The following is a 27182-nucleotide window of genomic DNA, read 5'->3' on the forward strand; positions in this document are numbered from 1 at the left end:
CCAAACCAATTGGATCTCGGCTAGATCATGGACGTTATGATGAGAAATGATAGGGGATCAATTTAGGATTATCTGTGGAGAAGCGTGTTGGAGCTTTGAAGAGGAGGAGCGTTATGATGGAAAAATGCAAATTCCCCCTTCTCGCGAGCGATTCTTCACCGGATTCCGTTCGGCAAATCCCTCATGGGAGAAGGAGTGAGAAGTCAAGTATTAAGGATTTGTTTGCCCTGATCCCTCCACAAATGATCCAGATTAGCGCTATCGTTCGAACAGGAATGACATGAAACGGAATCAACGGACACTTTGAAAGCTGACTCTGGTCATCATCGGGATTTCAGTCCCGGATCCTCCCGGGAAACGCGTGCCAAAGTTTGCTCTTTCGATAAGTGTCATAAGAGGGCATTATTTATGGACATGACGCGCGAATGAAGGTGATGGATGTGCTGATTTATTATGATATTTATATTTTTGTACTTTTTTTGCAACATAAGAGCGAGGGATTAATTTTTTTTGTTTAGGGACACGCGTATGTGGATATAGGGGCAGGACGAGAGGAACGATGGGATTACATTAACAAATGAAGGAATAGCCAACGACTAGATTCATAAGGGACATGGGTGGAGATCCGGGGGAGTAAGGGAACTCTTTTGCCTTTCCATATTTTTTGCTGATAAATAATAACATAACAAACATGAAAGGGCATGGCAAGCAAAGGGACACAACAGCTGGTTCCACCACAATCATCACAGCCAGTAATTTGCAGGTTCAATTGCATTTACGCCGAAATCATGGAATTGGCGCTCATGGACCCGGATCCTAAGCCGAAATGTCCATACGATCCAGCCGAGGACAAGTTCAGTCCACCAGCTGTCATGTGGGGGCTTGTCATGAATTGGGACCCCATTTGACCCATTTGACCGTAATATTGTGTCATGGGATTGGCAAAGTACCCGGAGCCAGCCGACATACCGGCATACGCCGAGAATCTGGAGTCCAAGGGCTTGAAGAAATCTGCCATCCTCTTCTTCTTGGACTTGGAAGCCAGCTTCCTATTTCGCGTTTGAATGCCGTCTTTTTTTAGGGTGATGGGCCTTGATATCTGGAAGAGATAAATAGCTGGTCAATATGGTTGTTCAGATCGGATCAATATCTAATTACGAACACAGGCCCCTAAATTGATCTCGTCTAGCCCTACGGGTGTATGTACACGAGAAATTGAGGATCCTATACAAGTACCTACATACATGAGGCAATTTGCCACCCCTGCTTGAGGTCCAGCCCTGATTCACAGCACCACCATTACTGTCAAGACCTTTTAATGAGATCCTCCTACCAAGTGGCTGGGTAACTTTCTGGCCCGAGGCTGTGCCATCGTTCATTCAGTGGCGACCAATTTTCACTTCACTGTGGCACGCGAATCTGATTGCAGGTTAAACTCTCGTGGTACCCATTGGTTGGTGGTTTCCTCCAACCAACCAAACGTTGCGGTGCTGCTCCGGGGGAGTCCGGATGGCATTCCCGGGGTGCTGTATTCCTATTGTCAGGTGACTAATTAATAGCGAGATTCACGGAGGGATGCTTGGCCAAAGCCAAGCCAAAGAGCCGGAATCCGATTGGATTTAGTGTCACCGTGTCGCGCCAAGAGGCATCGACCAGGACTTAGAGGAGCCATGGGTCTTAGGGGATCTTAGAGCTGGGGCTAGGACTGTCTGAGGACCAGACATGAACTTTATAGGGAGACAGTGAGTGAAAGAGCAAGGGAGAGAGGAAGAGAGAACTTGCTGGGGTTTTGTGGAGCAACTTGTCTACGGGGGTTCATGGGTTGATGACATTTTATGACGTTTTTCCAGTAGGATAAAGTCTGTGTGTCGCCTTGTTCTGTTGCACTGTCTCCCTGTGGACCAGAGTCTACCGAAATTATGTGCTTCTTTGAAATTCTCTTTACAAGGATAGAAGCAAAAAGAAGTCTGTCCTGATATTCAGCAGACTTTTTAATGGCATTTACATCTCTGTCTCTATTGAGACAGTATCCAGGTATTCAGGTGAGAGATGACACCAGAAAAAGCCAATCTTCACACATTTAATTTGCCTTTTGAGGTACATTTGCCTCGTTCTTTAGACTTCCAATTGCGCTCATGTAGCCGAAAATGAATGGGAAAAAGAAGTCTCGGTCAAGCTAACAAGTAGTGTGAGAATTAGATAAAAATCAAAAGCCTTCTTGGCAAGAGTCAAAAAATGAATAGCTTGCTTGGTTTCAAACGTAAGACGGATGCTCAAGAAGCTCTTATCAGTTTGATGATACGCAAAGATAGGCACACCAGATATCTCAAAAACCAAAGTCAACATCTCCAAATCTCAGATGATGATCAGGACTGCCAAAAATACGCGCCAGACTATTGTGGAAGTAATCGTGTGAACAAGAGATCTTAATCGCCCGACTGTGGTTGTTAGATTATCTAGCTTAAATCAGGCTAATCGAATCCGTTGCCTACGAATATTTTTCTTCAGTTCATGTCGCTATGTATTGGCAACACTGGGCAGTAAACAATTGGGCGGCACTCGAATGACACCTCTACCAAAAGGTGGTGGTGGACGAAGTGAGTGAAGCAAATTCAGGCCAAACCCAAAGTTAATGTGAGTGTGAGGCAAAAAACTTGCTCCAAGATAAAACAGATTTTAATCTCGACTTTTGAGGCTCATTCCCGAAACCAAAATGGGCCAAGAAAGAAAGAATTAAGAGACTCTAAGACCCCAAGTGCTTCAGTGTGAGTTTCTTATCGTTCCCATCAAAAGTAGAATATAAAAATTAACCCCACAAAACGCAGGGGTAATGTCTGGCTTTCAAAAGACCATAACTCAAGATGAAATTGAAATAATGAACATCATTCCGACTAATTACGAGATTTGCCTTCATCGTCTCCAAACATATCGTGGTCTGGCCATGGTAGATGCATGCCAACATTAAAGGAGAACTAAGCTAAACGTCAATACGAAATTATGTAGGTTTGTGATTTTTTTCGTGGGCAAAGATTATCGATCTATAATGAAACAATGCCAATGCCACAAAAGGTATCAATGACAATGGGCCTTTTTCATATGTATGTATCCACGCACTGTCTGACTTTGAGTGCATGCAGCTAGGTTGAAGATAAACCAACTGGCCCCTTTTTTGGATACTTAATCTTTATATGCAGTGTAAGTGGTTGGTTGGATGGTCCACTGAGAATGCTAATGGCGCTCCGACACCAAGTTAAACTGCCCATATTTGGGGGACACGATAAGGACATGGCTCAGAAGCGAATATGAATCCCATATGATTGCCTATCGTCATTGCCAACTATGAAGGATGACCAAGGGCGCCATGGGCCTCCGCGATGACAACTACTCCATGTTAAGAACAATCCCGAAAACAAATGCCTTCTGCCCGGACAGTTCATGGTTGAGATAACTTACATTGTGTAATTTATGATAGAGTCCACAGGCGTTGCAGACGGGCTCGCCGTGATGATTCCGACGCCAAAGCGTTGTGGTGGTGGTTTTGCAGTTGGCGCAAACGGTGCCTTCACGCTTCGTGGTTGACTGTAAATAGGATTGAACGTGACATGATTATTTCTCCCGCTGCCAACGACCAATATCGGATGGTCTTCAAACCTACCATTCGTCTCTTTGGTTTCACCAGGGGCCGACTTGTGCCGTTCATTTTGTAGTAAAGCCCGCAGGCATTGCACAAGTAATGGCCATTACCATCACGCCGCCACAGGGGAGTAGATGTGGCCCCGCAATTGACGCACTCGCGACCCTCTGGAAAATCAAAACAAGAGGCAATAAGTTCTCAATTCCCGATTGCGATTGATTTTTGTGTCCGGAGACAATGAGGCCACCACCAAAAGTAATCGAAACAGTGACAGATTAGATAGTCAGAGGGAGGGAGGTAGAGAGTGAGTTAACAATGAGTGCGTAGAAAAGGTTAGTGCTGGGTTGAGTCACACTTGAGTTCTCTTTGCTCTCACCGGATGCACTTGGCTTGGTTTTGCTTGATTTGGACAAAGGCGTCTTTAGGGATGTTTGCTTCCCGGAGAATACCCCTGTGGTCGAGTAGGAGCCGTAAAATGGGCTCGAAAGCTCTGGGCCTGAGGAAGCGGCAAAGTACGGAAATGTTCCCGCTCCGTTTTGTGTGGATAGAGATGTGGGTGCGGGTGGGGACACAGAGGAGGTTGTGGAATCATAACTACCTTCAGGGCGCTTCACCAGGTATCCAGTGGAGCCAGCAGGTCCCATGCAGCCTGATTTGTGGTGATCGTAGTCATCGTCCTTGTCTTTGATTGGGGACGGGGGATATCCAAAAGACGAGGCATAGTGTTTGTTGGAACCCATGGAAGAGCTACTCGTGGGGGAAGATGAGGGCGCATTCACATGGATATTTGAAGGCACACTTGGAGAGTTCGATCCATTGCCGAATCCCCACATGGATGTTCCAAATGAGGGATAAAAAGATGGGTGACTGCCAAACATTTGCTGGGTGTCCCGGCCTATAAATATTCAGTTACTCTGTCAACTACAGATATATATGCAAGACAGCGGTTGGGTTAGAGTCACAATTGTGCTTACCTGTAGGCATGGATGAATGGTAGGAACCTTGGAGAGCCGTATTGAAATTAGCATATTGACTTTTGAAGTAGGCATCCGCCATCTCTTCCGAAGTATGATGATGCTGAATCCCACCTGAGTTTTCGTACCAGGCCCGATGAGGGCTCGATTCAGCTGATACGGCCATGGCAGCGGCAGCAACACTCACTGCATTCATAACAACCATTGGGTTACTTGATATGTACGTGGTAAGGTTAGGTCAAGGTGAAGGTCCAATGTGTTGTCCACTTTTTCCGATCACAATGAAGTGATCAATTATGCTTATGGTGCTGGTTGTTGTTGTTCTGTCCTGAATTGATAAGGACAAGCGAATTTCACTTTAAGGATGAGGGGTGTGATCCGACCGAACCGGAGATGCAGACTGCAACAGCTCTCATCCACCCCGAAGAAAGTCCCCACAATGTTGCTGGGAAACTCATAAAATGTTGCACTCATTTAACTTCTTGTGGAAGGAGAGCTTGGAAAAATCGTTCACGGCTCTCCAACCGTCAATGAAGCGTTGAAGGACCGTTCTCGCTGGCTGGGATCGCCACTGGTGATAAGAATCGCCAATGGCGACACCAGACGGCGCTCAATTACCCATGACAGTACGGTGGATGGCGGAGAGCAACTCCCGGGAGCGATCAAGAACCGGAATGTCTGGGAAGGAGCGTTGCGCGACCTGCGCAAACAGTGTGGGGCACGCCAATGAGCACCCCTGGCTAGGCAGACGCTCGAGAGCGAGCGCATTCTGGCTTTGGGTCCGATCGAAGAAGCTTGGGAAAAATTGGTCTCGAGATTGAAAAGGCTAGAGGGAGGCCGGATCCCACTCACACGCCCTCTAGGAAAGTGTCTGGTCTGAAAACTTAGGAGGACAACGCTCTGTGTATTTCTGGAGAAAGTCAGTAGGAAAGCAGAGTCAGTCGTTCCTCCCTCAATGCGTGTGGACATATTGTCGCACTGCGGACTGGCCTGGTGGGGGAAAATTGGCTGGCCAATCAAGCGTCTAAAGGTAGATCTCACCGATAAGAAGTAACGCCCTCGCTATCAAAGAAAAATCAATACATCACCACGACAAGCCATTCAATGAGCCTTCATTTCGGCATGAATCGTGAAAATCGAGCCGTTTTCAAAGTACTGCCTGGCGGACAGTGCTCTTTTTCTCGCACTATGGATGGACTTGTTCTTTGGGTTTGAGGTGAAAATTGATTCTCGAGGGTTTCCAGGAACCTGGTTATTTTGAGGTAGAGTACATTTCCTCTCATCTGACAAAATACGTCATCTTGTCATGGAAAATGAAGATTGATGGGAGGGTCAACTGATAATGATTTCAGATATGAGTCCTCATTTTGGACTCCACCAGATCCTGTAAATAATGATGTGCAACCGTGGTCCATCAGCTCATTAAGCAATTGAACCTGTGGGGTCCCGGGCCAGAAAAACCACAAACTCACACCAACCCAGAGTCAATTTGGCAACGAGTCCCCTCGATTCCAAAATTCTCCTCTTAAATTGGGGAAGGTCTGACTGTGTGAATTGAAAAATCACTGGGATTTTAAATTCAGTACATTGAAAGGGTGTAATTGAAGGTGGGCGTCGCAGTAAAACCAATACCCCGACGGGACATTGATCCCTCTCATTGGAAAGCTATAGCAATTCCATTTCCTATTCCACCAACTACACTAACGTGAGCAATCTACCCAAAACGGAAGTCTCTAAGGTTTGGTCGGGTACGTGTAAAATAGTCCACATATCCATAATAATCCGTTTGAACATTTGAAAGAATGACTTCATAACTCAAACAAAGGGTGATTGCACTCCCTCCTTAAGGCAAACGACGGGCTCGTGGTGCTCACAAGCAATCAAACAAAACCCAAACGTAGTTCTCGGACTCGTCGAGTCACACGCCTCAATTCAGGGAGGCGTGTTCCTTTACCAAATAGAAGAAATCAATTCTGGAACAATGGGACTTGATTTGATTTATGGACCATTTTTCCCGGACGGTAATGTATTATACAGTATGTGTTGAGCCATGTCTTACTTTGAAATTGAAAATTCACTCCCAAAAAAGGGTCACGGATCGAGAACGAGAATGAGAAAGAGAGAAAGACAAATTCTAAATATCTTTTGGGGGAGAGGGACATAAATCTCGACTCTCATTTGGATCTCTGGAGCAACTCTTGAATCTGGAACTGACACACTTCCTGTGATGCTCTTCACATCAAAGCCACCTTTTGGTGGGTGAGACATCCGAACATTTCAATTACAATATCACTCTGAATAACCCTCTACTGTAGACTATAGTTACGAGTACTGTACAAAAGGCCAAAGCAGCCAAGGATGAAGACATCGACTCTCAAGCAGGAATTTGTAACGAGAGACAAGCGAAAAAGTATGGCCTCCATTTTTTGCCCAGAAAGACATTCGAAATTAAGTGAGAGACAAATTTATCCCAATCCAATGGCTGGCTGCTAAGTGACGTGTGGCTCGATCGAGAGGCAGAAAAATACGTAGCAAAGCGCGTGAATAGATCAGGAGGCCAAGTACAACATGGCAGAGAAAATTTGAACTCAATCATAACCTGGCAGACAATCGCGATCAGACCCGTGCCAAGATCGTTGTATACTGCTAGTTGGGGATGTTGATGTTGTTGTTGTTGAGGTCAATGTCACGCCCCCTTTTCCATCTTTTCCAGCAGTCAAAGCAATTGTGCTTGCTCTGCTTCTAAGCCACCATCATCAGCACAAACCACAGCCACAGCAACAGAGTGTGTGCAGTCTCCGAAGTGAATAAGATGGAGAACCCACGAACCCGCCAATTATGCCAAGCCCTTTCCGATGATAAACGAGACTGCTTTTTGAATTAATACAATAGCCTAGAAGAATTTCCAACTCGTGAGTGGAAGCCCGTCCGATCACCTTGTGTTCCAGCCAATCTGGAGGGTTCGGTGTGGCCATCTTGTGATTTTTAGAGCCCCGTCGACTGACCATTAAAAGATGGTGTGGCCATATTTCTGCGTCTAAAACGTTAACAATATGATGGCGAGAATCGAGGAGGTAGTAGCCTAAAGGTAGCCGAAACGCCAAAAAGCTTGCTGAAAGGCTTGAATGGCCTTAGTTAGAAATCTACACGCTACGGAGTTGGCTCATCTGCACATTATTATGTATACAATAGTAGCTGGGTTCGTGCTCATTAAAAATCTTATTGGCCATCTTTTTGAGATGAGAGGGAGACAGAGTAGGAACACAGAGGGGTCAACGGCGATTTTCTTCGCCTCTTCCCAGATGAATCCCATGTTGAATAGTATGCTCCATTTGGAGTGCATCTCCCTGATTGCCCATCTTCATGTGGGAAAACTCTTCCAATGACAAATGGACACATCCAGGTGACCATAATGTTAGTTTTGGGAAAGCAGCAACTTCTCGTCACACTGACAAAACTCCACAGTCAAACCGGATTCATCAGACCGTTTATTGGGATTGGGGTTTATCGCAAATTCACGCAGTGACTCAGGATTTTGTGCCATTTGAACTGATGATAATGTTTATGATAGAGTGATCAGCAGCTTGGCAAAGTTCGTTCGCCATACATGCACACAGATTGGTCGCTGATCACGTTTTAACCTCCATTATTTCTTGACGGCAACCAAGCAAGTTCCAATTTGATATATTGATATCTTTCCTCATAAATCAATAGCAAACCGTATTCAAAGAAAGCCTTCTTCTATGGCTTGGAATTATTAGTGAGAGTTCCTTGCTGCACCCAGGAAGCTTGTCACCATTTGTTGTCTGTTTATCTTAGGAGGCGCCACCGTTTCTATAGTTCAGTCAACCTTTCTCTCCAATGTGCAGATTCCAAAGAATCCTACAACTTTCAAATGATCCTTGAAATACCACCAAGAACCAGATTCAACATGCTCCAGATACAGTAAACTGTATCTAGGGCAAACCATCTCTTGGCGACGAGTCAGAATTGGAAGGGGATGCTGGAGAATACATTGGCGAGGAAACTCTTGTTTTGGGTGTCTAATGAAGAGTAGGTACAAGGGGGTGAGAGCGTTGAGAATCAAAGGTGAACAGTTCGTTTCCCGTCATCCGCGATGAAGTTCGAGTACCGAGGCTGTAGGCAGCAAGTACACTACACATAGTGGGTATAACACAGGGCATACATACTACTGCAGTGGATACCTTATCTGATTTTTCAATCTTTCCACCAGACCGTTTGTTCAGAATGGCCAGCTATCCAAAGCAACGAGAAACAAGCTAAATGGCTGCTCTTCACTTCAGCCTTCTGTGCTTCCTGGCCTCCTTTCTTTCGCTCTTATAGCTCTTATGCAGACTTGTGTGTAGGTGTGTGTGTGAAAAAGGTCTGGCCTTAATTGCCTCTGTGGGCAAAGTTTGCTTTTATAAATAGTGTACATAAGAGCGGAGATCAGTTTTCTGGACGATTGATACAGATCCACATTACGATGAAAGTTTCATGAGGATATTGCTTTTGCTTTCGAATATTTGCTTAGGTTAATCAAACTTTTACAACGAACGGCCCTGGGGAGTCATTTTAAACTCAGTAATGATACTGTTTGTAGAGGATCTGTTAAATTGTTCTTTTGAACAGTTGAAGAGTTGGCTGTTGTGACTTGATTTGATATGCCTCACTTTTTGTCACAAACTCTTTTCTCAACCTTTCATCCAAGTCCACATGGTCAATTATTCGCTGCAGGCGCTATAATTACCTCATTAAACATGCCTGTCTATCAAGCTAAAGCTATTTACTATTTTTACGGAAAGAGACCGACATTTATGAGCGTCTTCATATATTTGTGAGGCATTCAGTTTTGGGGGATAATCCAGTGCAAGACCAAATATCAGCAAATTGGAAATTGCAACTAAAAGGAAGAACCCTTTTAAGAAGCCATTTATAGACTCATGTATGATTTAGAAAAAAAAGCATGTTGTGCACTCGAGTGCTCAAGTCCAATATTCATCGAAATCAGCTTGTTGTGGATTTTTGCCGTCTTCATTGAACCGAACTCTTCACTCTCCATGAAAGACGATTCACAACGTCGGTCATCTCTCTTGGTGCCTGAAAATAGCAACAGGCTTGCATTTTATTGCCTAGTTGGCTCAAAATATATGGCCTCATCAACAGACCGTCTGACTTTGTCGCTTGCGAAACGAAAGCTCTCCCCATCCATACATCTTCTTGTGGAAATTGGTCAAAACAAGCCACGTTTATATAAGAGGAAAATCCCACCGATTTTCGTGGGTCAAGAAATGAGCATTCCACGGGCTTGATCCGAAATACGTTGGGTTAGTTCCCCTACCATTAGAGGGCAATGAATGAGGAGCTCAGCATCGCCATTGTCCAAACCAACGCCTCGCTATGCCAAGCTTTACATATCCCATATACTAACAACACCCTCTGGGCCCCAGGACGGTTCACACACTCAGGTCCGAGATGCAGTGAGAATCCGCCCTCAAGTGATTTGATCCCTAACCCCTTTCTTGCCATTAACATAGAGCCAAAAAGGTAGGTCTTCTTCCTTCATACACTCCCTATCTATCCTTTTTCTCGTTTCAGACCAAACCTGAAGAGGCGAAGTGGTGAAATATCAATCCGTCAAAGTTCGGGATATCGAATCGAGCTATTTGTCGTTGGACGGGTAGAATTATGGAAATTAATGGCCTCGAACTCGCCCCTAAATTAAATATATATGTTACATCCCAGGCTCAGGCAACCATATGCGTTGGCTGACAGGCTCTAATGCATACATCACGTCTCCATTGGTTTGAATGATTTTGATTGATTGGAAGCCGTTTAACGACAACACTGAAAGCAGTGTTAGTTTGCATTGAAAGGATTCACTGGCTAACAAAAGGGCTCACTTTTTTTTTAAACGCCTGATGACATGAATAATGAGGCTCTGAAAAAAGCCAAGAAAGATGGATCGAGTACCGTTATTTTCAACATGACTCAATCCCCTGCCAAGTCTCAATCTCGTCGTTGGATTTATTCACCCGAATATCAGTTGCGAGGTTGGTTTTGATTCACTATTGAGGGTCATCTCGGACCAATTGTTCATTGAGCAAATCCCCTCTTGATATCCTAGTTTCGAGGGATCTTTCTTTGTAGACCCTGGTCCACGACTTCCAAAGGGCTTAGACAAACGAGAATGACACAATCCCACAGTATCCCTGGCCGAATTCCCTGATTCTTGGGATCAAGTCTGCCCCGATGGCATTCAATGCTGAGCGTGGTACAAGAAGACAATGGCCGGGATCCAGTCGACTTTGTTGGCCAACAAAATCTGCAAATCCCTGAGCTCTTTCTAGGTAGAATTGGGCAAACCCAAGAGGAACAGACACTCGTGTCGGTCTACTTTCATCCACGTATTATTATTACTATGTATGCGTTATAAAATGAGGATGAACAAACCTCAAAAGCAGATCAGGTAGGCCCTTGAGGACGGCAGTGTTCAAGTGGAAATCGGAAGGTTGGTTTGTCAAGTCATGCTCTCTCTCTCTCGGTCTCGGTCTCTGTGTCGAGAAATGACGGAAAGGCGCCATCCTGACATGATTTGACAATGTGGATCGGAGCTCAATTGTCTGTGAAAGACTAATTCTTCGTTGGACTGGCTGCTCTCGATCCATGGCCGTGGGAGGGTGGTTCTTTGTTCTTCAATTCCTTTCGTTTCGTTTCTCTATTCTCCATTGATGCCCCCATTCTCCAGATGGCCTCCCTCGGCTCTCCACAAAAGAGGGTTGGAGATTACACAACGGCAAACGGTTTGTTGCTGGATATCATTATCATTTGAGCATCGGATTAACCTGGCGACTTTGGACCACATTGTCTTTGGGAGGGTCAATATCCGTCTTGGTTCTGCCATCCATCCGGAAACCCGGGCATTTAAATCCGCTCCTTCAACGAGGAATAAGTTCAATTGTGGAGAGAGGATGGATATGGAGTACGAGACCTGACTCGGACCTGTGGAAGAATATTTTTCGAGGTGGTGCATCGTGATTGTGATCTATGGATTCCAAGCTGTTATGAGCGCGTCAGTGTACATTGTACTGTTGTACGTGAGTGAAGTGGCCTTGACCGAGAAAAGATGGGTTTTTAAACTTATCATAATCTGAATCAACAATCTTCACGGAGGAACTCCTCGCTTCTTAGGGTGCTTTGAGGAAAGGAGGCGAGATCATTTGCGGGGAGAAGATCTCCGAGATTCCTTTTAAAGATGCATTTTTCAGCAGCTTCTCTGGCCCCGAAAATTGGTTGGAGCCAGGTGATCAAGATCAAAATTGAAAGTAAAAGGTGGGAACGTTGCTTTACGAGCTCTGTGGGAAGAAGATTCCATCTCCATATTCATGATCGAATGAAATGAAAGTAGTAGTCACCCTGGTGGAAAAGTTCAATCACCAAGGAAATTAACGATTTTGGCCCGGGCATCAAGAATCATTTAAGTCCTTCTTGAAAATGTACAACATTGAGCTCAATACCATTCATTTTCATTCATTTTCCATACCGTAGCATTAGACCATGTCCCCGTAGTTTTTAATATTGACGTATACAGTATATAAACCTTGAGATAGACTAACTTGTGTTGCTTTTTCAGCCATTTGAATATCAGATCAGATCAAATGCTACTAATAACATTTTGGTTGGGCCTTTAAGCGTAAGATTGCGTGTCTTTTTCGGATGAAGAGAAACTGGAAAATTCTTCATTGGCCTTATTTAGCCGCGCTACCCAATTTTCCATCAGGTTTTGCTCATTTTGGGCAAAATGACAGTTCAGATTTAATGGCCTCGTCATGTTTGGGTTCCGTCGACTTTTGGTAGGTTCGTGGCGTTGGAGGGGATGGATTTCAGCCCGTCGGGCCATGCTGGTTCAGGCTCAAGCTGTGTTTCCACCATTGCCATGACCAACAACCCAAAAAGATCAAGAGATGATGTCGAAAATTGTGATGCGAAGTGATTTGGCCATTTCTTCAACTTTCCTTCGTTCAGGCGGGTGAGGATGCGGAATGATATTTGGGACCAAGTCCGACCAGAGGTACGCTCAATTTGAGGCTCAATTCGGATTCCAGGCCGGATTATCGCCAGGGAGTGGGGCGCATTCGGACGCAAATAAAAGTCTGGTCGTGGTAGCTGAGCTGTGAGCACACTTCACAGATTGATCTAAAGTTTAAATGATGCTGATTTCAGGCTTTTGTTATCGCTCGTCAAGATCTTGCTAACTAACTAAATCCCTTTTATAGCCACACAACCAACGAACGGAGAACAAAGCCAGTGCTGGAGGCTCTTTTTTGGGTGCTCACATTTGTCGGCTTGAACTTGGACCGAGTCAGTGAGCCTCGGATTTATTTATTGCAGGGGAGAGTGAGGGCAACTTTGGAGACAATTCTGGTTTTATGCTAATGGACAGGGCCCCATTCATTATCCTGCTCTTCCTCCTAGGGGGTTCTTAGAGCCTCCTTGATTCAAACTCTCGAAAACCTTTGTGGCCAGAGGAATGTGATATTTTGGCGGAATCACATGACACTTTGGGCTTTTGGTAATGTTGCTTTGACCCCCTGTTTCCTAAGGCTCGCTCGTCAGCTGTCCCTTTGGCTTGTCTCTGAAGCACTTTATGGGTTTGCAAAGTAACGCCAAAAACCCTCCGCTGCCCAACCTATCGACTTAGCCACGGTTCTTTGACTTGTGGTGTACTCTAACCTCTCCCAATGTGATGTCTTGCCAACAACTGCCTTTTTATCTGATGGTCATTGGTCAAGTCGTGGCAATCTGGACCCGGTTGACTCTGTTTTCCTTGGACACTAGGGTGTTAAAAGCTGCCAATTCGGGGTGAAAAAAAAATCCAAGGCAGATAAGGTTACAGCCAGTATTATCTCTCCAACTATTCCAATCATCCAGGGGGCCAAGAAGAAGAAGAAGCACAGGAGAAGACCAGCAACTAAAACAACCACTACTACTACTTCTACTGTACAAACGAGAACTGAGTTGGTTCACATTATGGAGTTTCCCGATCGAAGCTTCTTCGCTTGTTAATTGAATTCGGGACCGTCGTAAACTGACCGAAGGCATCATTCTGCGATCACCTGCCATAATAAAATCGTTCCATTTTTACCGTTCGACCGGGAGGCTTTCATCAAATGCAATAAAATTCTTTATCCCTCACGCCAGAGCCATGAAGCCAAATATGGTAAAGACAGCTTATCTCTTGTCTTGTTTCAACTATCGGTATCCTGGGTTATTTTTTTTTTTATCGAAGGTTTAAATCTTTTTTTTCACGCATTTCTCTCATTTTTTGGTGTGTGTCCCCTCCCCAACCTCGGGAATACGAGGAGGGAAAGTAGGGCAAAACATGAAAGTGACAGAAAACGGGAAGAAATTCGGGAAGACATTATTTTTATGTGGGTTTGGTGTGAAGTCGAGCGAATCGAGCTGAAGTTGTCATTATTTTTTTGAGTTCCTGGCATATGCCTCCTTGAATGGATTTGTTCCCTCGTGCCAATAGTTCCGTGTTGTATTTATGCACTCCCAAACTTAAGACTCCTGGAAGAAATGATCATATATATGGTTAAATCCAACTCATATCGCTCAATGACAAAAAAGAGAATACTTGACTGCCCATCGGGTTTCCACCCTTCAGGTTCAGGAACATAAGAATCAGAATGGAACCGCACCTCAAGGTGCGAAGTCCTTGACCGAAGTAGTCTGCTCTGATCCTCGATTGGTTTGTCGGAAGTTTTGAAAGACACTGGATATGTTGCTCAATGGGCGTGTGCTCTTGAAGAAAGAGAGAGTGTTCAATGTTCAAGTCAATCCCGGGAAACTTCGGTTCACTCATCCAGAGTGATGTATGAGAGATTTGAGGTCATGGATTGTCGTGACATCCTCCTCCCTTAGTCATTCCCCAAAACCCGAAATCCTTCTCCACAAGCTATTATCTCTTAAGCTCACTGTTGTAAATGGACGACATAACTGAAGCATTTTTGCTGCTGATGTGTGGCCATTTGACGTTGCTTCTATTCATTTTTCGCCAGTGTACTTCAGTTAATAATGAGGGCACTGTTTTGGGTTATTTTTGCAACGGAGAGCAACAAATTCTTCAATTTGAGGGTCATGGGTTGGAATGAGTAAAAGTGCGCATGAGGGTTATGAAACACGTGGCAAAAGCAATTAGGACTGAGAAAGAAGTAGAATTCAGGAAATATTACCATTTCCTGCCATTCTAAATTCAAAGTGTTTACCTTGAGAGATTGGAGCCGGATTGTCCAACCTTTTTTACAGAGGAGGGTTGGGCTTGGGAAAAATGAAGGGGTGAGAACTGGAGATCAAACTTGGAGATGCCAGGAGAGGAGAAACATTTGTCTTTGAGATGAGGAAGCTGCGTTGTGAAAACGTGTCGACAGGCATGGCTCATTTCCCCTCTATTTCCAGGTTGCATTCATCCAAGATTCTTGGGAGTGACATAATCCAGGAAAAGTGTCCCCCTCCTCCGTCCCTGGTCCAAGGCCCCCCCGAGAAGCCTCTCCCCAAGAGTCCCGCCACATTTGGTAGCTTGGAAATTTGTGAGGCATGCACTTAATTGCAACAAACATTGCACAAATCAAGTCCGACCCTCGAAGCCGCAGGATATCAGGATGATAATCGTCGGACATGTCCCTTAAAGTAAGCAAGCAAGCAAGCAAGCCACTAACATATTGTACATACTCACAGGAAGTGTACGACCATTTACATCCACTTTGGCCCCGTCCAAAAATTCCGTTCTCAGTGCGAGTCTGCCATTTTCACAGCAGTCCGTCTGGCCTTTTAAGAATTGGGGATCAAATGGCTTTTGTTCAACATGAGAATTATAGCTTCTGAATACTCTTACCACAAATCAGGACATTCTTGCGTTCACATTCTTGCGGTGAACAAGTGCCCGAACTTTATGTATGTGCGCACTTGACACAAGAACCTTGATTATTTCTACTCAGAGAGGGGAGTTTAAACATATTGAAGACGTAACTTTGTCATTATAATGATTTCCTCTGGATCGCGTTCAAATCGCACGATTCCATAATATAGGCTTTGTTTCGTATTAAATGTAGCTGCTTGATCTTCATTGATAAGGTCAGCTGTTTGTGAGACATTCCTGTTTTCTGCAAGGCGTCAGGAGGCTAAAATGAGACATTTCTCGCTCAGTATGTGTCTCCTTTCGAGTCTGAGCTCAAGCCAGACTCGTTCATTCATTGTCCAGCAGAGATTTACTTCCTTCACGAAGCCTCCTCTCTCTTTCTGTATTTTTTGGCCTTTTCTGTCCTATTCTCTTCCTAGCCAACCCAACGGGACAATTGACATCCCATCGAGAAAGACAAAGAGAGGGTGGTCAGCTTCACTCAAGTGACAATGCATCCCTTTCAAAACCAATTGACCACCAGACTCCAAACATGAGCTGAGGGGAGAGCAACAGCCCCAACCACTGCCAAGAATTGTTCCATTCCTTTTGCATCAATTTTCGGTCTTGTTATGAGTTTTATGTTTTAGTTGAAGGATCATTGTTTGGTACGTGCATGGAATTGTATATGGTTTTCACTCTTATGACGGGAAATGCCCAAGTGTGTATTAGAGTTTCTGCCAGTGACTTTGGGGGAGATTCCTCCGCATTTTTCCAGTCCAATTCCTTCTGGATTTTAAGATCAGGAGAAATGGCAGAAAGTCTTGGACACGACAGGTCGTAATTAAGAGGACGGCTCGAAATGTCATTTAGAGTTGGTATGTCTCTCGCTCGTCATTCGTCGAAAGAAACCAGAAAGAGAGCGAGAGAAATCTTTTGTGGCCAAAAGCCAAGAGACACAACGTAAAGCGAATTACGTTATACTAGGGGTATAAATCAACCGAACTTACTTTTCCGCTTATTGTTATTTTAAATGGCCCTTTGAGTGCTTTTCAAAAGTATACGTAGACTCGAAAATTCATACACATATTGATCAAAAAAAAAAAGATGAAAACGTTTAACGTTGAAGTAACTCAATTGCTCGGTTGGAAGCAACCATAATCGAAAATAACTCCTTTTAGGTCTCCTGCTGTTCAAATTCTGTTATAATTTACGAGGACCGGCGTCTGCTCATTTCCCTGTTAAAATGTGGCACAATCTTCATTTATGACCTGGCGTGTTTGGCTGGTGTCAAGCGAATGAATATCACCATTCGCCATGCTTCTGTGCTCTCCCTTCGGACGCGATTGGACCCCCACCAGCTTTGTTATGGCTATACATGTGTATCGTTCCCGTGGAAGGTAGGTAATTGTTGTTGTTGATTTCGAAAACTGGAACAACAATTTTTCCCCATTTGTCGGCGAAAATGCTTCAAAGCAGCCACTCAAGCGTCCGTGCTTTTCCTGGAGGGTCCGCCGTTCCACTTGGGGGAGAGAAATTCGGCAAGCCTCTTTGATGTTCTTGGAACACACTAATGGATTTCACATTCAAAAGTCAGAAACGCTGCTCAGAGCAAACATTGTGCTTCTTGTTCTTCTTCGTAGTGCACAATTGATGGTGATGCTTTCTCGTTTCGAGGCTGATCATTTGTTTCCAGGGTCTTTGAGCCTTTCTGTGCCCTAGTCGTATCTAATGCAACACATTTGTTCCTTCAGGATTGAGGAGGTGTTTGAGAGGGAAAACATTCATGAGAATAGTTTGATCTGAAGGGGGGGGGGGGAAGTGATTTCATGTTCATGGATACTACTAGTTACTGCTGAACTTGGAGATTGGAATGACGGAGAGCCTGAGAACTGCTTGGATCTGGACCACGACACCATCCTCGCTTGAGAACGAACTACTACTTTGGACTCCTGTGGATCATGGCTGGCGTAGACTTGGAATTAATCGACTCATATTTACGAGCCTTGTACACGCTGAGATCTGGAGGGCTGTGAACCACAACTAAGATCCTTGGGATGCCAATGATTTGTTTCTTTTGAAGTGAGCATTTATATTCTCAAGGAGAGCGAGAGAGAGAATAATATCGGCCAGAAGCCTCTTTAGTGGCTCTGATTCAGCCCCCATGTAGAAGATGTTACAGAGGTCGGAACTTCGGAAGTGCGGTGCATCCACATTTTCGTCAGAGAGTCATCCCGAACCGGATTAGATAATCGGCAGAAGAATTCAAACATGCCTTTAATTATTTTAATCATGTGACTTGAATCAGATTGAGAGTCTCAATAGGGGACTCCACAGTAGACGGAAGTGCAAGTTCTCACCGGAATCTTGTCTCTCCATTTGCATCATGAGGTGAGTAGAGACCAATTTTTGTGGATGAGTTTGCCACATTTGGGAGTCCAGCAGCTTTCGGCTCCGTTTGAGTGGATGAGAACCTTGACTCGATCTCGTCACGTCGTCTTCGTGGTCGCCGTTGTTGTTATTCCTGGGTGAATCCCGAGAAGTCTTCCAACCGTTTCGGTTTCCAGACTATCATATCACCGTGAATCACTCCAGGAACTGAAACACGAATTCATTAATGAATTTCTAACCCAAATTGAATCCTGAACACAACTGACAACTCCAAATGCATTCCTCACCGCTCTACTCCACTACAGTACCATGTAGTATGTACTAACAGTAGAAAGATCATTTTCATCCCTCGGATAAGTCGGTGACCAAAGACTCGTGTTTGGACAGCTTCCTTCTTCATCTGTTTTTCAGTATATTCGAGAAAAACTCCTACTTAGTATGTATAGGAGCCACTCCGGGAGAGCTCAGTAATATGGTGTCTAAGACAACGCTCGAGTCAGCGGGGATGCGACGCACTCCCTGCCCGATGATACTCCAAGCCAGCATCATCGTCATCATCATCATGGTCGTCGTCGTCATTGGAGTCAGATGAATTGGGGGAATCAAGACTCCGAGATTGGACAACTACCGCTACCCCTCTGACCATTCAGCCAAAACATCTTCCACTTGAGCATTGCGTCTCTTTTTAGAACCAGATCATTCTGGTCCGCACCAGGACCACTCACTCTGACCGGATAATCGTCGTTGAAGGTGTGAATCTTAGATGGATGTTGCATTGTCGACGAGTCAACGAGTCATCAATGAGGGACTGAGGGTAGGGGGTGTTACTACTACAACTACTATGTACTCGTACTAGAACGCATGAGGTTCTCGCTTCGGAAATGATGCCGATACAAGAAGACATAATGTGTTAATGGAACTCGGCGTGTGCCATGGTGCCAGCCTTGGGGTGGCAAAGTGTGCCTCGCCTAGACATCACACCATTTCCTAATTGTCTGCAACCCTCGCTCCAATGGACCCATTTGGCTCTTCGGCTCCTCGGGGTAGGGCCAGAAGCACATGAGCATGGTGTCAAGTGGGCAGTAGTCGAGTATTTCGCAATTGACTTCGGGACAGGCAGTCGTGGACATTGGTCGCCTGGGATGGACCGTGGGGGCCAAGAACACTTGGAACGAAACAATTCGGCCACAGCGGGACACTTCACTCCTTCAATCTTGGGATGGAGAGAGCGAAGAGCCACCAGTCAGCCACAAGGACTTTGAACTCTGATACACCACCTTCATATTCCTCTGCGGGACCGTGAACGTGCCCCAAGAAATTCCCAGCCTAGCCCAATTTTGCATTTATACGAAATCAAGAAGGAATCCTCTTGGGATGACGGCCAAGATACGATCTTAGACAAACAGATTGTGCCAAAAATAAATTGAGCATCACAAAGTGCATTCAGGAAATGCAACCCCTACAAAAACAGTGGTCTCTCTTTGGATTTTTCCTCTTTCGATCTCCTCCTCGTCAGAGTAGCTTTGTTGTGCTCGTCGACGACCCGTTCACCCGTTCACCAAATGCATGCATTTCGGGGGGGGGGGGGTGAAACTTGAAGAAACAGCATCCACCCATATGTGGGTGCTCATCATGAGTATGTACGTACGCTTTACTTGAGAGCTCCCCAAGTCAGGCGACTTTTTCAGACTTGAATTCTGTTAATTGTAGGATATGGTCTGGTGGCAAGGGAAATTCTAGATTTTTACAAGGATGAAAAAAGGGTGGGTTCGTTGTATTTTTTGCCTGGCCTCGAGCGTGAATGTCATGAAAACATGAGCTACTAGTATACTGTTCGTACATACTAGTGCCATGACTCCCCGTGGGTCGTCAGTTGAAATTGAAGTTTGTTGAAGAATCGAGCTCGTACATGAATCCGTGAGAGATACTACATTGAATATTCTCGGACGGTTGTTGACGCAGCATGAAATTGCAGGGTGAATCCATCTCGATTTGGGGCAGGAAATGCAACGTATATTTTGGTTCCCAGTCCTGTTGCATTGGCTGTTATTGGATTGGCTCTTATTTGCGGTGGAATTGTTTAGGGAAGCAAGTGACAAGTCTTGTTGGTAAACTGGAAGGTAATCATGCACTGTTTGTACTGTACATACGTAACTGAAATTTCGGATGAGGGCACTCCATGTTCTCTACCTGCCGCACGTAAATTAAGTAGTGGTAGAAGGAGGGTGTTGGTGGTTCCCAGATTTGGGAACACATTCTATTCTCTAGCTGGCCTGTCATTTACGAATTGGCCCGCACCGTGTGATTTCCAAGAGAGGGTCCTTCATTCTTGATGATGTGATTTTTGTTATTATTAAATACCCTCGTTCTTCATTCAGCTCCTCCTCCTCCTCCCCCTCCTCCTGATCTTCTGCTAAACTACTAGTCTCAGCTCTCTTTCTGTCTCTCGTTCTTTGGATGGATAGGTTGGCGCAGATGTTTATCAAATTTGACAAGTACTGCTGTGGTTCCCAAAAATCTGTCGTCTACGAAGTTCACAATATTCCTCTGGAATGGAAAGATCCCTATCTTCTGTGGAAAAGCTTGACAAAGGAATCTGGGAAATTTAAATTCACAACTTTTATGACATTTATTGTTCAAGTCTAATTAGCCCACAAGCAACTAGGTTGGCCAGAGTGTCAATGAATTGGAAGGCCAAACCTCCCGGAAAGAGGCGGCATTTTGTTGAGGGCCTCATGACGTTTCAGAAACACAAGGTTTCATCTTTCAGCATACAGTAAACAGTACGTCCATTTCATATCAAGAGAGGTGTCGACCGTGTCTGTCTGGATTTCACCTCCCTGGGCTTTGGTGATTTGGTATCAAATGGATTTGTCAGAGTCGGAAAAGTTGAGAGCATTAACATTCTTGACCTTGCATTGCTCGTCGTCTCCGGAGTAAAAGGATTGACATTTGGAGATGTTTATCGGGATAAGAACGCTTGAAATGAAAGGCTTTGAGGAACGGAGATGGAAGGGCACCCATCCCCACTCTTAAGCTCTCTTCACAACTGGCCATTCAAATTGATCACTTCACTTTTAGCAGAGCAGCTCCATCTCAATTACACGACACTTTCCATGCACCTTTGAGGCCGGTCGAGCTTCGAACTCGTATTTAGTGAACTGGACTCCACGCCATCAATGGTCAGGTCAAAAATTCAGAAATTTTCATTACACCCATAAATTTCCCGCTTTCTTAACGTTCTTTGCCTTGCATGAATGAATTAGCAACAAAAACAAGTTCGTAGTTCGTCTTCAAGCTCTATGTACGAGGTAGTACTACATAGGGTGCAGTCAGTACACAGTAAACCTGGTCTAAAGCACAATTAAGCGATGCCATTCTTTCCGGACACAGGGCTGTTGTAAAGGCAGGCAGTAAACGGGACGGGTTCCATTTTTTGCGCCCAATTTCCACCCACTTTCCAGTGGACCATCTTCGTTCACGTGTGAGTGTTCGACCGTTTGAAGTTGGAGGTAAAGGCAGCGAGAACACGTGAAATCCTGGAATTCTGGTATCAGGTCTACTCAAGTCAAACATGCCCATGTGTTGGCCCTCGGGCGGTATGTCAAATCCTCGGCATTCAGAGGTGCATACAAATGAATTCGGACGTGATTCCTTAATCAGGGCCATAAAGTCGGAATTTTTATTGTCCTTGTTTGCTCTGGGCGCTTCAAGACGTCTTATTATGTGAAAGGTACTCTATTGCAAGTCTTGGAACTCCTCCGACAAATGGCAACCCGGTTGTGCCAGTTGCACCAGTTGCACTATATGTACGTACTACTGACTAGAAGAGGCGGAATAGGAAATCGCGTTTTCTCCTCCCTCTAATTATGAGACGTAATCGGTCATTCCCAATCCTTTGGCAAATTCCGAGACCTGATGGAGCAAATGTTTGCGATGTTTGTGTGGCACGAGATCAGTAACGAGCAATCATCGTCAACCCGATAATGAGAGGAGGCCGCCAATCTTAAAGCGGGCGAAGGGGGAGGCAAATTCCACATTTTGCCCAAGGGGCGAAAACGGGGTTTCAATGTGTTTAATTTGTTTAATGAATTTGCTTTGGCCTTACTATGCTCAAAGTCAAGCAGAGAGAAAGACGCTTCTTCTTGGTTGAACATGGACATCCCGTTCGTTCGTTCGTTCGTTCTCTCGTTTCTCTCTTTGTCTGGACCCATTTTTTGTTGGATGCTGCTTTTGTGTCTTTATTTGCGTTCTGCATTTTTGCTCTCCAACTGTGCGGAAAGAACTGGCGTGAGAAATTCGAGGAAAAACCTCCTTACAAGCCGATTATTTCGTCAATCCCAGACACTGGACTTGTCTCCCATGCGTTCTACAAATACACACTGAACAGTAAAACCTCCATCCCATTGCTAAGACTCAATTCAATTTTGGCGCCCAAAATTGCTAATCTCTAGGCAAATAGAAATACGCGGGAAAATTGAACGTTTTTTTTCTTGAATCCTTAACAAAGTTGAGTCTTAATGAAATTAAATGGAAAATATGCTCAAGATCTCAATGAACCACATGTGTTGAAACCTTTCTGACCTTCTCAAGAATCCTCTCCATCTGCCGTGATAGATGATCCGAATCCGGTGGACATTACCGACTTGAAAAGGGCAAGCAAACCCGGTTGTTTTTGCCTACCTTGTGCGCGATTTGATCTTCAAAGTTCTGGGGTTGAAAATGCAAGCACGGATGAGAACGACGACCAAGACGAAGAATAAGAATAAGAAGAATCGGTGTTGATGGCGATAGTGGAGAAAGAGATCTTGCTCTGAAGTAGCCTTGTTAAGTGCGGTCAGGGTGCCCGGATCTGGAGAAATAGTGGACTCACCCGATCTCTTCCACGGATCTCTCTTTTCTCTCTCCCTCGCTCCGTTCGACGACGCTATCCATCTATCCTCGGGTAGTTGTGATAGCATCTTGATGGACTTTACTTCACTGACCAAATGACATTTTATTTTTCATTTTTTGCTTTGTTTTTCACCAGCTCTCCCTCCACGGTCTTGTCACTAAATTGGCGATATGGATCAAACCGTCATCAATTTAAATTTTTCGGGGAGAGCCTTCGCCTGAAAATTGGACAAACATGATGGCTATCAACGCCTGCCTCTGACTTTTGGCTCACAGGATTCCCTGACCATGGCTCGAATAATAATCACAGCAGCTAAACAGATATTTGTTCGTTTTCAAAACGAACTTCGGCACTCACGTCTTGAGACATTCAACACTCCTGTCATTCTTTTAACGCCAAGCTGTGTACTTTGTATTTACTCTGACAGCCCTCAATGTGGATCCCACATGCTTGGTCAATCAATATGGTTTTGATGCTTTCCAAATGCCAGTTGGCTGAAATGTCCGGACTCAAGTGAACCATTCCTGGGATTCCTCTCAGTTCATAGCATCCCGGTGATTGTTCCGTTTGCCCTTCAATGAGGCCAGGGAGTCTCGGGGAAAAAGTGAGGTTTTGGTTTGGACTCGCTATGGGGTCTTTTGACTCCTCGCAACGACCAAACTTTGGAACGGCACGAAATGAGAGAATGAGGCATTTTATTGGTTGTCGTCCGTCAATCTGGTCCTTTGGGGGCTTTGTCAAGGCACATCTGTCTATGAAGAGAAGCAATAGAAGAAGGAGAAGAGAGACGGAGTGAGTGTTTTGCCTTTACAGAAGGAGTGGAAGCAGTTCAAGTTGCGCTTAATTTAGTGGAAGTGCTGTAAAAGATTTTCACTCCCAGAGTGATTGAGACGTTTTGGCATGTCCTCCATCCATCCATCTCTTCATCAAGCTTGAATTTCATCATCGTAAAATACCAACACGTCCCATCGACACGTTTTGAGGTCGCTGGTTAGAAACCATTCTTTCCCGATTCAGAGTCCAAAATCGAATCTTCTGCTCTGACACGGGCCTCTGGCACCACAACTCAAGAAGTTCTTTGACCAAAACCAGAGGAAATGGGGCTTCTTTAGCCAGATGTAAATACCATTTTTATCCACCTCGAAAGCAAGGACTCCAAACAGGTGGTCAAATCTCGTTAGCCTGAAAACCAACCATGAAAGGAATGCACCACATCTCTTATTCTAGCCCTCTAAAGTGCCCACAGTGTTTATACTCGTACCATGCAGTGTACCTACAGTACATATACTGTACACAGGCATTCACTATCCGGTCCTTGTCGTCCAAAACTTGAAGAAGAACGGGAGCCATTGTCTGGAAGATGTCAGTTCGAGGCTTTTGTCACGTCACTCTTGTGGAAGTGGTACAGAAGAACGAAGATGGACACCAGACCTCGTTCGTGGCTTGGCCCCCAATAAGTGTCCCATGTCCAACCAAATGGAGTCCGATTCTTTTCATGCTTGGCCTTGTTGTTGCTCTCCTCAAAGTGGCGTCAAATCGACTCACTTGTGGTTGACAACGCCGATGGAAGGTCTCTTTTGGGTTGATCAATGCTTCATAGAGAGTAGTATTCTACTATTCCTTCTCGGGAGGTAATGGTTGAACCAGGAAACTTGCTCATGCGTATTGTCCCTTTCCCCTTGCCATGAACTCTTTTTCGTTGTAGGGTTTGAAGCGAAACTCTCCCGCACCTTATCAAGATGAGAACAAATTGATCTCGCATGTAATGCCGTTTAAAGAGAACCATTTTCTCTCCCTCTCCTTCTCTCTCTCTCTCACCCTCCAAGATTGGCACCAGAGTATGCGGAACCAATGGAAATGATACTCCCCAATCTCAATGCCACGCCGGCATAACAAGCGGAAAACCTGGACCAAATGCGTGAGGCATTCAGTCCAAAATTTGGGGTCTGGGAAGGTTTGGTAGAGGTGGAAAATAGTTTTTATTCTGATCGAACTGATTAGTCTACGTATGAATTGGATGGTCTCTCCTTCTTCATCTCCTCCTCCTCCTCCTCCTCCTCCTCTTCTTCCTCTTTCGCCTTCTTCATCTCATTTTGAACAACTCAGCGGGCAGCTAATGGGATAGGGCACCATACCGAGATGGTGTCATAACACCGATGATTCTAAAGCTACCTTTTACTCCATTCGCACAAGGATGTTCAGTTCACATATCTAGTCACACTGACAAAATTGCACGTGGCTCCGAAGTCCTGGAAGGCTAGTACTTGTTCTTGATTTCCGACAAGTGTAAATCGGATCATTGAGCTAACGTATGCCTTGTTGAGTTGCTACATTAACGAACGCTTTTTTTTGAACAGTGCAGTGTGAAATGGCAATTTCAGCCATTGAGAGGAACCAATTTTTCATACCTTGAGTTACGTGTTTTACCACTTTGATGGCCGAGAGAAACGAGAGATAGTTCAGCTTTATATACTAAGTACACTTTCAGCTGGAACGAACTTGGAGTTGAAATAGCTGCCGTGGAGCGTGATCTTGACTTTTTTCTCTTGTTCTTCCACCATCCTCTCTCTCTACGTACCTCTCTCTCTCTCCTTTGAGATCGGAGTTCAATGCCAATGAAATGATGCATCAGAGATTCATTTAACAAGATTGAGGATCCTCGAGTCTTATGAAAGCAGACAAGCAAAGGAATCAATCAAGCCTCGAGACAGATATCTAATCAAATATATCTTACATCCAATCAAGAAACAATTCATCCAAGATTTTTCGCCAAGATATCGCCCGCCAACCAACCCCACCGCCCCTCATTCATTGCACAAAGTCACATGAGGGTGATCCAATTTCGAAATTGATTATGATTGACGCAGCCTGACGACCGGGTCCCTTGTTAAAATTTCAGGCTTCGACATAGGCCTTCCGAGTCGACCAATCAATCCGAATCTACGTAGACTGATCCTCATCGTCTGGGCCAAGGAACCAACAACCATCCAACAACCATCCATCCTGGTGGTCGAACGAAGACGTAATGAGAGATTTGCGAATAAGTGCAGCGACTCAATAGGACAGATATCAATCTATCTGGTTAATCAGGTCCACGGGTTTGGCAATGGATAGGCACCCTTTATTGTTTGCACTAAGCCATGATTACCTTCTGAGTATGTCTGCATTTGAGATGCTGACATTTTGGGTTTGGGATTATCTAGGAGAAAAATGTAATTCAGCAAGCTCGGATTATTGCGTTATTTTAAGGAACCCGCAATGAGCCATGAAGTTTTCTTTGGTTTCAGTTCTGAAAATGTGTCTCTATTGTTAGAAGTTAAGTTGATCTGCCTTCTGATCTATCATATTGGATATGATGACAAAATATGCGATCCTTCGTCACAATCCTTCCATAAAAAATGACAAGTGAACAAGTTAAGTGCAAAAAGAAGCAAAGCAGCAATTGACCTTGACAAACTTCACAAAACATTTTTAATGACTCAATGGATATTTTATGACATTCCCCTCAAAGAGAGTTGACTTCTGTGTAAGCATAATTGGTTGCTACCACATGACAAATAATCATGGATTTATTTGATAAATTATCAGCTTACAAAATATTCCAAATTATATGAAATCCTTCAAACACTTAATCCATGTGGGGAAGATTGTAATCATAGTCTTTATCCAACCAAAAGACCTGTCACAAATGTCTTTTTCAGAGAGTCAGTTACAACCCTAAAAAGTTTAAAAAGAACTGCATATTCAGGAACCAAAACAAACTGGTTTTGCTTGGCAATAATTTCATTATTCTTCCGCCATTTCTTTTATGTTCATCTAAAGTGCCAATGCCCATTTCTATTTGGTCCCTATATTGTACAATACAGTAAAGGCCGCCTGCGACGCTTTTTGTGCATGGAACCAAAGGAAACTGGATGCGACGACGTCTCTCCAAGAGGATTCTTACAGAATCGAGCTTTTGTGTGCATAATTTTGAGTTTGGGATCACCGACATCTTCTGTATATCCAGCATCCAATGCTAGAGCATTCCACTGAGAGGGCGATGGATGCTCTTGAGGTGGAGATTATTCTGGCAGATAAGTCGTGATCACTCATGTTCATGATTTGGAGCACTCGTCTTCCTGCCAGTCTTTGAGAAGTCTGTGAGGCATTATGGGCCGGATCGAGGTGGGCTTTAAATTCCTTCGAAACTCAATCTGCCAATGGAATTCATTCATAAAGGGGGAAAAAAGTGAGTCTGACTCTGGTCGTCAAAGTGGGGAAAACTTATGGCAATTTTTCTCCTCATCTGTCTGGTTTAGGTGTAAAACTGTTCCTAACTCATGGTTCCGACCGTCCTGACTCATCAACTCTCCTTTGAGACAATGGTGACTTGTTGGACAGTCTTGG

At 44.6% G+C, this 27182-nt stretch overlaps 1 protein-coding gene across 2 annotated transcripts; it reads right to left on the minus strand.

The window, feature by feature from the left end:
• Positions 1–290: 290 nt before the first annotated feature.
• LOC131887112 (GATA-binding factor C-like) lies at positions 291–5219 on the minus strand. 2 transcript variants are annotated; one of them, XM_059235637.1, is made up of 5 exons: positions 4609–5219; positions 4233–4529; positions 3656–3801; positions 3454–3579; positions 291–1099 (listed from the first exon to the last, which is right to left on the minus strand). In XM_059235637.1, the coding sequence occupies exons 1-5, from the start codon at positions 4811–4813 to the stop codon at positions 776–778; spliced, it is 1098 nt and encodes a 365-aa protein (XP_059091620.1). In that variant the 5' UTR covers positions 4814–5219; the 3' UTR covers positions 291–775. The 2 variants fall into 2 exon arrangements, with proteins under 2 accessions (XP_059091620.1, XP_059091619.1); XM_059235636.1 differs by having other exon boundaries at positions 293–1099; positions 4011–4529.
• Between the last annotated feature and the right edge of the window lie 21963 nt (positions 5220–27182).

This window comes from Tigriopus californicus, chromosome 9 (genome assembly GCF_007210705.1).
Source record: "Tigriopus californicus strain San Diego chromosome 9, Tcal_SD_v2.1, whole genome shotgun sequence".
NCBI lineage: Eukaryota > Metazoa > Arthropoda > Copepoda > Harpacticoida > Harpacticidae > Tigriopus > Tigriopus californicus.

What these genes read in the sequence shown, in the direction of transcription:
- LOC131887112 (XM_059235636.1), bottom strand. Translation starts at nt 4,813, where the DNA reads ATGGTTGTTATGAATGCAGTGAGTGTTGCTGCCGCTGCCATGGCCGTA. An exon ending in AACCAAGCCAAGTGCATCCG is followed by an intron (nt 3,802 to 4,010) that starts GTGAGAGCAAAG and finishes TTGATTTTCCAG; the next exon opens with AGGGTCGCGAGTGCGTCAAT. An exon ending in TGAAACCAAAGAGACGAATG is followed by an intron (nt 3,580 to 3,655) that starts GTAGGTTTGAAG and finishes TCCTATTTACAG; the next exon opens with TCAACCACGAAGCGTGAAGG.